Source organism: Empidonax traillii, unplaced genomic scaffold (assembly GCF_003031625.1).
Source record: "Empidonax traillii isolate 1590-97213 ecotype Southwest subspecies unplaced genomic scaffold, ASM303162v1 scaffold748:size532870, whole genome shotgun sequence".
NCBI classification, from domain to species: domain Eukaryota; kingdom Metazoa; phylum Chordata; class Aves; order Passeriformes; family Tyrannidae; genus Empidonax; species Empidonax traillii.
The window spans coordinates 268,819-281,519 of record NW_020955941.1 but is presented as its reverse complement, the minus strand read 5'-3'; the positions used below and the strand labels follow the sequence as shown (position 1 = coordinate 281,519).

Sequence of the window (12,701 nt, the reverse complement as noted above, 5' to 3'; positions counted from 1 at the left end):
TCCCAGGCAAGGATAAGAGAAGGCAAAGGGCACTGGAAGATTACAGTACATCGCTTACAAAGCTTGCCCTGCAGCTGCCGTCCTACGGCCAGCATGTTCGCGGGCCTCTTCGCAGCCCAAGGGGCTGCTGGCATCAAGTGTCCCCGACCAGCAGCCAGGTCTTGACCTTGAACTATGGTCACCCCATCATGAGTTGTAAGACAGTTGGGGTGCGGCAGGTTACCTTGATTTTCGACCTGACCACGGGGCGCTTGACGGCCAGGTCCAGTAGCATCCCTCCGGCCATGCCCAGGTCGCCGCGGGCAGGCTGGGGCGTCGGGGGGTCGCTGGGCTCGGCATCCCGGGTCCCGCTGCTCCCGCTGCTCTCCAGGCTGCAGCTGTCTTCATAGCCCAGCAGCACGCAGCCGATTCCCCCTGTAGCGGGGTGGGGATTCGATAAAGAGGGGGGACCACGGAGCCGGGGGCAGGGGAGGGGAGGCAGCAGGCGGGAGCCGCCGGGCCCCGGTGTTTAACCTGCGGGCGGGGCCGCGGGCGGCGGGGGAGGATCCCCGGCTCACGCTGCAATCGGAAACTCAAACACGAACGGTCCCAAAGTTCAAACAAGCCAGCTCCGCCGCCTTCCCGTTATACCCCGGACAAGGGCAGGAGGAGGAGGAGGAGGCGCAGAGTACATCACCCCCGCCGCCCTGGGTCCTTCCTTCTCCTCCCCCCGCCACCCTTCTCATGCAAACGAAGTTTCCCACCTTCCCGGACGCACACACGTTCCCCCCGCCCCGCCATCCCCGGGGTTGCAGACGGTGCCAGTCATGGGGGCGGCATCTCCCGGCGGGGCCGGCACCCCTGCCGCTGGGAGGGGAGTTTTCCCTCAAGTGTTGCCCATGTCCTCCCTTCCCCGCGTTTAGTACAGTTCTCTCCAAGCCACTGCACGCCCGCTCCCTCGGCCCGGCAAAGCCCTCTCCCCAACTCTCCCGGTTGGGGATCCCGGGGGCTGGCGGGGACCCCGCTCCCTCCGTCCCTCCCGGTGGCGACGGGCGCGGGCAGGCAGCCCGCCGGCGCCGTACCTGGGATGTAGGTGTCGGCTCTCTCCTCGTCGGGCAGCCCATCCCAGCTGCGCACCGCCGGCTGCGGGCTCCGGCGCTTCACCAAGAAGGCTCTGGGCATGGCGAGGGCAGGGGGCACGGCTGGGCACGGAGCGAAGCGGCGGCTTCACCTCGCCGCCCGCCCGCAGCCCGGCGGGGCGCGGGCGCTGCGCTGCCGTCCGAGGGAGCGGGACCGCACGCACCGGGCAGAGCCGCCGAGGCACGGGGAGGGGAAGGGGAGGGGAGGAGAGGGGAGAGGGTGGGTGGGGGGGGAGGCAAGTTTCATAAGGTGGAATAGAAAAATGCACCAGGAAACTTGGGAAGGAGCATGCGTGCTGCAAACATAACGGTGTCAACAAGTCTGCTTACCTGTCCGACCGGTTGGAGCAGCTGAGCTTTGTTCCAGCCCTTCCTAAGGCATGAATGTTTGCAAAAGAATTTAACGTCTGAAAATTAAAAAAAAAAAAAAAAAAAATACACACGAGGAGGGGAGCGCCGCCGGTGCCGCCCGCCGCCCCGCCGGCGGGGACCCCGTGGGGCCGGACCCACTGCCCGACCCCCGCACAGGGATGCCGCGGGCGATCTGGGGTGCTCAGCACTATCGGGTGCGGGTCCTGACGCCCACGGGGGGCTGCGCTGAGAGCCCCCCGAGACAGCCCGTCGAGGGGAAGACTCCCGAGGGCGCCGGGGAAGAGGCCGTCGGGGCAGCAGCCGGAAGAGAAAGTTGTAACTGTTTTTCTTAATGACAAGCCCTTCTTCTGTTAAAAAAAAAAAAAAAATTCTCAGTCGTTTATTTAAAATTAAAAATGTGTCACAGCCTTTCCTCTCCCCACACTCCTTGTTTTTTTATTTGCCTCTTGTCCTCTACCCCTCTTCCTGAAGTGGAAATGAAGTAAAGACAAGAGGTTGGGGGGTTGGGGAAGGAAGCAAAAGAAGCAGAAGAAAACCCACAAAACTGCACTGAAAAGTCTGCGAGCGCAGCAAATCCCGTGCCTGGTGTGACCTTGGGTATTTAACAGGAGTACCTTCTCCTGCCTAATATTCAATCTGCTTTTTAATTAACTGCAGTGGAAACACACTTTGTGCCTTCCTTCCCAAGCACATCTTTGCAGCAAAGCCAGCACAGGGATGGAGCAGTTGAGGCTGGTGGGACTGAGCACGAAGAGCTGTTTCCCCACATGGAGGAAGAGGCCCTTCACACTTACTCTTCTCTAAGGTTTCGGCTCTCCTCCCTAAGGGCAAGGCGCAGGCCAGGGGGAATTGATGGGAGTTTCACAGCTTGTTTCATCGAGACAAAAGTTTAACTTCAGGGCCTGGACCTGGAGCCTCTGGAAAGGGCACACCTTCAAATGTCGGAGCCAAATGAAAGAGTTCTGCTTGACTCAGGTCCCCATTACTCTTTTGGGCTCTTGAGATCTTTATCCAGGGGAAAAGAGGTGTGAGCTCTTGTGTGGGTCTGAGAAATGGGGGTGTGGGACTGGCTGGACCCCCAGAAATGGAGAAGCCCTGGCTCCAGCCCCGAGTAGCGCATCAGCTGACACATTGTCATAGAGCTCCTCCAACAATCAGCATTTCCAGCCAGGAAATCCCAGCCATGAGCCACAGCAGCCCTACCCACTGTTTTGATAAGGTCTAATTGAGCAACACACAGGCACGGACATCTTTATCCCAGCAGAGGAGTTACCCCATCGCTCAGCACTTTGTCCTCCAGAAAGGCTTTTAAGCCCTGACCACTGACCCCTGAGATAGGCCCTGGGAATGACGGCAAGGACTGGGGGCGTTTACTTGCTCCCCCTACTCCTGTGGGGAGTTTACGGTCTCTGCAGGTAGCACGTAAGAAGCCACCTTCGAATGCCTTCGGGCAATACCTCAGCAATACCACAGGTAAAACCTTCTCTTTCTTTCTCTTTAAGGCTATATAATTTCCCTGTTATGTCTGAGATTTTGCTCCAGGACAAAATGCAGCTATGTGGGGTTTAATTGATTTTTTGCAATGCTTTCAACTTGAGGTTTCTTTTATTTTTATGATTCCTTGTCTTTTAAGCCAAAAGAAGTAGTAAATGACATTAATCACAATGCTCCCAAACCAAGAGACAATTTCGCTGTCATCTGGGTTTTCTCAAATCCTGCTTTGAGGTTCCTACTTAGTAAGGTCCTGGAGGACACATTTCACTTACATTGGGTGCTCCAGTTCAGATGTGCGCTCACAAGCACAGCTGAATCAGGAATTAAATTATTATTATTATTATTATTATTATTATTATTATTATTATTATTATTATTATTATTATTATTATTATTATTATTATTATTATTATTATTATTATTATCATTATTATCAGCTCTGGAGCCTTGACACGAGTGGTCAGGGCTGAGGTGTACCTACCACCAATGTAGACAGAGTAGAGAGAAAGTCCTGCAGCCTCTGGCAAGTCAAGAAGAGCTGGATGGAGAGGCATTAGCTACATGAAGTAGAGCATCTCAGTGGTGGTGGGCTGCCTTCCCTCTGAGCTAGCAGGTGGAAATACAGACTGTTGACTGAGCCCTTGGTGTTTCTTGGCCAGAGCCCATAAGAAAACCATATCACCTTTCCTATAAAATAACATTCTTTGGTACTTTTTAACCTGGAAGAGCCTGGGGAGCGTGCTCACAACATGACCCCACCAAAACCATCGCAGGGAGCCACATGCAGCACCATGAAGTGGAATCCCTGGGGCCACACTGTCTTCAGCAAGGCAGCCCACAGACATGTCACTGGCCAGCCGGTGTCCTTCTCCATGTGCCCGCTGGAACAATGTTGCACGTGCAGCCCAAGCATTGTAATTACTCAGTAAATAATGACACTCATGAGATAACGGTGCACAAACATTTCTGTAGGATCTTGTTTCATTTTAAGCATTACTTGGGTGTCGGAGAAAATTCAGTACATTAAATTAACATTTTGCCCTGTATGGTCAAAGCACAATGGGACACTCTCCCCCCCCCGCTTATAGATTTGACTGCTAAAATGTATTTCATTTCACTCAAATAATTTGCGAGTGAGGAGGGAGAGATGGAATCAAACAATGAATCAGCCATGTGTTGTTGTCACAATCACACCCTGCTCCTTCCCAAGCTAACCCTGTAGGGGGATTGGATTGATGGCCATGTGCAAGGGGCAGGGGGACTTGTCCCTTCTGGAGGACCCCATCTCATTGCCAGCCTCACCCCTGTTGATAGGGGACCTGGAAAGGAATGGGAAAAGCATGCCTGGGGGCAAGAACCTGGGTGTAGGGAGCAAGGGAAGGAGGCTTGAGAAGAGCAGAGGAGAGATGCTCAGTAAAAGAGGTGTAAGGAATATTTTAGCTGTGATCCTCAGAAACCCTGCTCTTTCTTCTTCTCTCTTGGGCTACTTTTCACCATGATCAGCATGATGCAGCTGCAGAGGGACATGGCCTGGGCAGGGACAAGTTTGATTGCACAGCCTAGCAGAGACAAACCTTGCTGAAAGGCACAGTCCCTCAGCAGTGCCATGACAATGTCTTGGAGCTGGGCCTTTAGCATGGAATCCAGCAAAGGGACCTTCACCCTCAGGCGTGGATCCAGTGCGATCTTGTCCCCAACCATCACTCCTCCTGCGCAGAAGTGGAGGGACTCCAGCAGGTACACCTGCAGGGGATGGGGATATTCTGCCCACAAGGCTGAGAGCAGTCATCCAGGGCCCTGTTTCTGTTGATTTCTTATGATTTTGATCCAAACCAGGCTGGACATAGATGAGACCCTGGCTGGTTCAGGAGTCTGGCAATGCAACAGTGCAACCTTCAGTTTCTGGCTCCCACCAGAACTCAGGTGGGGGATTTATACAAATTTACTGACCATGAAAGAAAGGCGAAAGCTTCATATCCTCGGGAATATCCATTGTCTGTGTTCTGTGGTGTTCCTGAAACACCAGGGCTGGGATATCTGGGCTGCACCAAGTCAGTCAAACACCCAACTGACACCCCCTTGGCTGGTGAACCCTCATGCTGCTCACAAGAGGCATTTTGTGAGAGATGAAGAGGAGGCTGGGTGTCAAAACTTTGCCCAGTTCTCTGCAGGAAACACCCTGGTGTGACATCTCTTCCTTGAAGTGCTCTGCATTTCTCCATCCAAGGTGGGATGTTGAGCATGGAGCCCCTTGCAGTACCCAGAAATGGGTACCACAAGGCCACCAGGAGCCCTGGGTTCACATCCCAGGCACATTACAGGGTTGACAGAAGGAAGGTGCAGCCAAGGCAAGAGAAAGGGAGAGTTATCTCTTTCTCATCCTTTCTCAACCTGCTGCTTACATGGATTATCCAGTGGAGGTCCAATATGACATAGGGTCTTCCAAGCAGGATTGTGGGGACCTCTGAGGACCACGTCTTACAAGCCCACAGAAAAGCACATAGGAAATGTTCCCCTGCTCTAGAAGAAACCTTCGCCTGGGGTACATGCTGTTTCCAGCCCTTGCTGTCCTTCCACCTGCATGGCTGCCCTTGGTGCTGCAGCTCAGCATCTTCCTGTGAAGACCCAACACGCTCCTGCAGATGCTTCTGTCCAGCCTGCCCTGCACCCCATCGCACGCCTGCAGCACAGGGGTGGCTCAGGTGGTTTCAGCAGACACCTGCAAACACACATCATGCCTTCCTGGAGGGGTTGCCTTTGTCTCTGAGAGCAGGTTCCCACCCAAAGCGTGGCACCTCCAGGAGGTCCAGGGGATGTGAGCACTGCTGGGGGTGGCACAGGCTGACAGAGCAAAGCTACTGCCCTGGTCGTGCCTGCGAAACGCCCTCTGTGCTGCTGCCTTGGGGCCGAGCCTGACCACTGGAAAGCTCTGCTTCCAAGACAGGTTTTGGCAGCTCTCCTGCTTAGATGACAAACCACTTCACTGGAATGGATGGAGACAGAGTGGCTCCACGCCAGCATTATCTTGGAAGGAGAGAATAGCGGCTCCACAAGCTGCCCCAGTTTGGAGGGTGATCTGCTTTCCTTGACTGAGCAGGGAGAGATGGAGAAGGTGCCAGCTGGGGAAAGGTGGCTCCCCAGGCTGCAGCAGAACCTGCCCTGCCTGTGCTTCCCTGCTGGGTTTCAAAGCACCCCACCAGGCTGACTCACCGGGCTCTTGTTTCCCTGCCTCCCACGGCCCCTGCCACTCCCGGCGTCTCCCTGTCTTTCTCCACCTATACCTCTACTTCCTTCCCACCCTCCCCCGCCGGCTCGGCGCTGTCTCTCTGGCTGCCCACTCACTGTGGTTCTGCTCCCCTGGGGCACCCAGCATCACCCCAGATTGCCTGGCTGCTCCCCAGCGAGCCTCCGAGTCCTGCTCCCTGTGCAAATGGCTTCAAGCCACCCCTGTAAAATCCTTGTGGGGTGTCAGACCCCAGCAGCAACCCCTGAGCATCCTCCCCATGCTATCCATAGCCTTGATGAGGCTGCTGGAGGATCCTGTGTGCTGCCTATTCCCTGCACATGGTCCTGCACAACTCTGTGAGGATCATGACCCCCTTGGAGCAATGTCCGCTCTCATAAGGTGGTCAGCAGAGCCCAGAACTCTGACATGGAAACCTGAGTGAGCATCTGTCTCTGGAGGTCAGTGAAGCCCCTTCCCAGCTTTGACGGCATTGTCTAACTTTTTTTTGTTGCTTGGTTCCCTGCAATCTCACTGCCCAGTGTTTCCTCCCTGGGAACTTCAGTGTGTTCCTACCAAGCCTAATAGAGCAGCAAGGGTTGCAAAGGTAGTGAAATCCCAGGAGTTTCTTCAAAAATGGTAGCTAAACAGAGGACAGAAAGCTACTCCATCCGAATGTTCCTGTTGTACTTAAAAATATGCCGCCTTTACTAGGCACCAACAAATCCACATGGGCTCTAACTTCCCAAAGCTGCATCCATGTAAGTCGGAGCCCCGCCAGGTTTTCAATTCACCAGCTGGTGCTGCTGGTGGCCCTCAATCCCCAGGGTTTCTCTGATGTTTTCACAAGAGACATCTCTCTACGCTGTGTGAACAGCAAAGAAATGGAGCATCAGCTTCTCACTCTTTTTGTCTAGTGGTTTGGATTTTGGATTCTCTCTGGCAGGTCACAGAAAGATTCAGCCAGGTGGGTTCAACCAAATGAGCAGCTTCCCCATCTGAGCCCAATTCCATCTCTGGAGGGGGCCACAGTTGCTGCTCAAATGCAGTGGAAAGGTTACCACAGGTGGTCTGCTGACATCCCACTCCCTGGCTTTATCATTGAGAGAGAGGTTTTCTCTCCTTATGTTCGACTCCTCATCACCGTATCTCCATGCTCCCATTTTGCTGCCCAGGTGGAGTCTGCTTCAGCAGGGTGACCCATGCAGATGGGAGGTATTGCCCCAGAAAAGACACTTTTTCCCTGATACTGGCATGCACTGTACATTGGGATACGCTGTTGTCAGGATGCACTGCTGTCAAGATGCACTTGACATGTCAGGATGTGCTGCTGTCAGGATGTCCTGCTGCAGAGATGCACATCCCACCAGGATGCACCGTCATCGGGATGCACTGTTCTTGGGAGGCACTGCACACCAGGATCTGCTCACAGAGGCTGAGAGTTCAAGCAAGGAATGCCAAACCTGGCTGCTGGGTCAGCAGCCTGTCTCATTAGCTGGCTGGGATTTATCAGGGGTTAGGGAGCTGGCAGTCACCTGGCTCACTTGGGAAAGCTCTCCCTGAAAAGGCGGGTGTTGGCTGGTGCTGGTGGAAAAAAAAGCTAAATGAGCCACAACTGGGATCTGACCCAGTCAGTCCCTTGTCAGGTTCCTAAAAGTAACGAGTGTGCTTCTGAAATGCCTTTAAACCCCCCAGTTTCCCACAGCTGGCACAGGGTGGTAAGCTGCCGCAACACCTGGAGGGGCTGTAAGGTGCTGTGCTTTCCCCCTTCCACAAGCCCTGCCAACTCTGCCACCCCCCTCCAAGCTCCAACCTCGGTGGTAGAAAATCCCCTGTCCCCTCCCCAAGGGTAAATGGCACCTCTGGGCCCCCCCAAGGCTTCCTCATTCCTGCCAGATGATGGCTGCCATAAACCCCATTGTACGCATATGGAGTTGGAGCATTTCTTTACCATTGACAGGTGCTTTTAAGGGAGAACAGAAAGATTAATAGAGTGAGAGAGCAGTGACCAGGGCAGAGAGGGTCAGAGTTGGAGGAAAGAATAACACTTTCTAGTTGGATGCTGAAGATACGGCCACTCCTGGCCAAGCAGCACAGCTTCCTGGGGATTTTGGCAGCAGTAGAGAGAGAAGATGATGTTCCTCTGGGCTCCCCTCAGCTCCTCTCCATCAAGGAGGACCACTAGGACAGCCTTGGCTACGGGTAGTGCTGATGCCAGCCTGAGCACAAAACTGCTCTAGGCAGGGCCAGGGGACAGGATGTCCCAGCCCCTGCTGGGACAGCCTCTAACACTGCTGTGTTAGACATGGACCTTTCCTTCTCCTTGTCTTGGTGCCATGTGTGCATGTAGAGGGCTGGCTCCTTGCAAGGATCCAGTGCTGCTGCTGGAGAGTCCTTGCCTGTCCTGCCTGTGCTACAGCAGAGCATCTGCTCCAACAAGCCCAGGATGAGTTAAGCACCAGGATATACACCCGCCGCCTATGAAATCACCCAGGGAGCTCAGTGGTGCTACTTCCAGCTGGGCTCGTTTCCCTACAACTGTAGTTTGACAGCTGGAGGGACAGTGCTGGCTGCAGCATCTATGGATGCCTCTGCCCCCTCCACGCCCACCCAGCTGTGGCCAAAGACTGACTTGAGCCCTGCTCCCTGCACAGCAGCACCACTGCAGCCCAAGAAGCCCTCTTATCTTCTGGGGGAGTCCTGGGAGGGTATGAGCTGGGGGGTGCAGTACCCTGCACTCCACAGGGCTCACCTTGCTTTGGGGGCCAGACCTCCCTGCCTCACAGCGGTCCTGGTGTTGAGGTGGGGTTACTTTTGCCATGCAAGCTGAGGGTGAATGCAGAATTACTCTGCCAATGCTTTGGGGTTCTATAAGGGTTTTTATCTCCCAGTGCCTTTTACAATGATTTCCAGGAAAAAATACCCAACCCCACTCCTGTAAGCATCTCTGCCCTCAATTCCCAGTGGCACTGCTGCAATATCTGCCTCCTGCCATCCATGGGCAAGGGTCTGTGCAATTGCCACCAATATAATTATAAAGTGCTGGATTTACCTCCTCTCTCTGCTGCTGAGCAGATAGACTTTGGCCTCCACCTGCATTTCAACTGCCCCTCCTCTCTCAGGGTAAGGACATGCAGGAGGGAGCCAGGGTGCATTTCCTGAGTTAGGCACCCTCCACAGCGTCCCAAAACGAAGGGCACAGACAAGCCGTGCCATGGGGAAAGCAGGGAGGGGTGTGGTGGGGAGGCACCATCCAGACTGCTCTCCCCCTGCCCCCCTCATGGTGGTGTAGGGTGTCTGGGGCCTTGGGGAACCCCTTGTCACCCTGCGGCCAGGGCAGTATGAGGTGGCAGCAGTGGCAGCTGAGCCCACATCTTAGTTTATTTACTTGTAGGTGACCCACTGGTGTCCCCAGGGCTGGCTGGCTAACATGTAACCACACATGACTGACTATAAAATCAGCAAGACTCCAGGAGTGGCTGCCCCGGGGTTTCTGCCCTCCCTGCTGGAAGGAGGAAGTGCACAAGGAGTTTAAAATCAAAAGTAACTGTTTTGCAGGCTGCTCTACAAATGGAAGGAAAGTTTTAATGCTTCCTTCCTCGTAATCTTGCTCATAATCCTGGAGTTATCTTCTCCACTGGTATTATCTTTCCTCCACCATTACAATCTCAGGACAATCAAACTTTCTTCCCTCCAGATCTATCAGGGCTCTAGGGCTTGTGTGCATGGGAGAAGCAACAAAATTAATCCAAATTGCTGGTGAGAATACATTGGAGGCTGGTGGAGCCTCCATAAAAGTGCTGAGGGGATGAATTTGGATGGCTTTCACTTCATTTCATGCCCACCAGAAAATAAAACTTGCCCAAGCCAGCCATACCTCCATCTGCCTGGAGAGGAGGCTAACCTAGTCATAATAAGGCGTTTTTAATACACACATTTCATTAATTTAAACTAGCTTTTTAGTTTCTGTGCACAGAGTGGCCATGCCTCTGAATTACAGAGGAGGGGCACAAAAATTACCACATTTTACCTCTGCATAATGCACTTTCCAATACCAAAAACATGACTCCCCCTGCAAATTCGACAGAAACATTTACTGCAGGGCCAGAGTGGCTGCACCTGGATGACAGATGCCTACACTGTCATATCCAGGTCTGTAAACTGTTGTGGAAGGAAGGAATAACTGTTTCTCAAAGTGAAAAAGGCACCACAGTGAGACAAAAGTGTCTACAACATAGCAATTCTGTATTTTTGCTGCTATTATTAGCGCTGCCATAGGGAGAAAATGAATGCTAATAACAGCAGGCACAGCATGCTCCCCTCTTCGGTAGGCTGTCCTGCGTGCTCAGCTCTCCAGGCTGTTGTGCAGGCACCTGCATTCATACCTGCACTCATCAGCCACACGGATTCTGTTCAAACTTTATCTCCCCCTTCTGCACTATCTTGCAGGCTTTTCCTTAGTTTTTTTCCTTTTCTTTTTGCCGCTAAGGCAAGCCACAACTGAGCACCCTGTTTTTCTCGATTCTCTGGTGGCTAATAGGGTTGAGATGACACTGCCACTGCCACCCCTTCCCTTCATGGGATGTCACAGTGCTCAGCATAACCACCCATTACACAAAACTCAGCCTGAACTCCTCCATATCAATCAAAATGGTTGGAACGGGGAAATAAACGTGGAGGCCTTAATGAGATGGGGCCGGCAGTGCAGACTTATCAAGGAGGGTGACAAATGCCTGTGTAAGAGCACAGAGGCAAGGGAGGGGATGGATGAGGCACAAAGGCTGCACAAGCGTAATTTTCTTTGAAATCCAGGAAAAAATTGCCCCTTAAGGATGGACTGAAGACATGTTATCCAAGACCACTAAACAGACCTGAGCTCTTTGCCCAGGGGAAAAACGGCCTTCAGCTTTCCAGAGTCTCCTTTAGGTTTTGCCAGTCACACATGCCCTGTCAGCCCCACAAGACATCTCTACAGGCCTGGGGTCACCAAGCTTGTGTTCATTAGGATAACTCTGAAATCTTCTCTCTTGTCTTTCTCCCAGCCACCACCTAAAACAGTTGGCATCACCACTGGGCACTCCTGCCCTCTCTTCTCTACCACCCCCACTTCCGTGCCTCTGGTGGGCTTACCCAACCCAGCTGGAAAAGTGTCTCAGAAAAAGGAAAATGGACTTTTCCGCACTGTTGCTGCTGTAGGGTTTTAAACCAGACCATCTGGTCCTTGGCTGGGTTTGGAAAAGGCCCTCCTTGAAGAAGCTCACCCTAAGCATGGAAAGGGAGTACCCCCCCAAAACAGAAGAGCAGGGCCATGGCAGGGAAGGCGAGCCCTTCAGCAAGGCCCAGACATTGGGAGGAAGGAAGAAGAGCAGGAACACTTGACCCACCGAGAAAAAAACTGAGGCAACCTGCTGAGGTTGAGATTCCTTGTGCCCCACCATCCTGCCTGGCAGTGAGCTGTAGCAGATGCTTGGAGAAAAAAAAGCACAGGAAAGAGTCAGGAATAAGCCCACACCTTACACAACAAACCTCCCACATTCTTGTTCATTTGTGGTTTAAGGAGCTTGTGAGACAAAACCAGCATCCAGACATCAAGGTGTTCCAGGAATTTGTACAGTTCCTTTCTGAATTCATAGGTAGGTTCAATTTCTGGAGTACCAGGGCAATGACTTCCACAACTCAGTCCCACACGGTGCAACTTTCTTATTCTTGGTTTAAGCTTGTTACCCATTGGCTGTGGGAAACAGTGAATATTCCCTGACTTCTATCAGGGTTTTAGAGACCTCATGGTATATCCCACCTCCCCACCAGACATCCTTTCGTTTGATACATTCCTAAGAGTCACTCTTGTGCACCTCAGGTATGCTCATTTGGGTGGCAAGGCAGCAGATAGTGACTGCTGACAGGTTCTCTGCTGCACAGCTGAGCATCTCTGTGCTCCACAGAAGCCAGGGGGAAGTTTGATTTAAAGTGTTATGGGGCAAAAGTGCCCTGAAAGGCAGAAGTCGTCCAGCTGAGGCCTGGATCACCTCTGAGCAGGTGGATTAGCGTCACTCATGACAGCCCTCTGTTGCTCTCACACAGGAAACATAACTTTGTCTTTGAAGCACTCAGATATTTCAGTGAGAAGGTACCAGGGAAAAGCCCCAGAGGGAAAATTCTGTCTTCAGAGCATGAAAAAGTGCCAAACATGAGGCTTTAGGGCCACGCACTGAACAGTGAGAGGAAACCAAACAACTTAAGAGCATCTTTCTCCAGTTGCCTGTCCTGTGCAATTCGGGTTTTCTGGGCAAGGAAAGTGCAGAACTGGAGGTCTTCACACAGTAAAACCAAAAAGCTTTCTTGCACTTGGAAGAAACCTCCTTTCGTTTCAGAGCTGCGACCGCACTGGCAATGCAAGACAACGCCGGCAGGAAGTTCCAGCCAGCAGCCCCTCCCGAAAGGCACCGGGAGGCACAGGCACAGCCGGGCTAAAGTGGGCACAGCCGGGCAAAACC

The 12,701-nt window shown here is 53.0% G+C and overlaps 1 protein-coding gene across 1 annotated transcript in view; it reads right to left on the bottom strand.

The window, feature by feature from the left end:
- OVOL2 (ovo like zinc finger 2) overlaps positions 1-1,185 on the bottom strand; it is a 7,992-nt gene extending 6,807 nt beyond the window's left edge. The window contains exons 1-2 of the mRNA XM_027900786.1: positions 1,062-1,185; positions 224-414 (exon numbers count right to left, since the gene is read on the bottom strand). Coding sequence (XP_027756587.1) covers positions 224-414; positions 1,062-1,161 — 291 coding nt within the window. The 5' untranslated portion in view covers positions 1,162-1,185. The remainder of the gene's footprint in view (positions 1-223; positions 415-1,061) is intronic.
- Between the last annotated feature and the right edge of the window lie 11,516 nt (positions 1,186-12,701).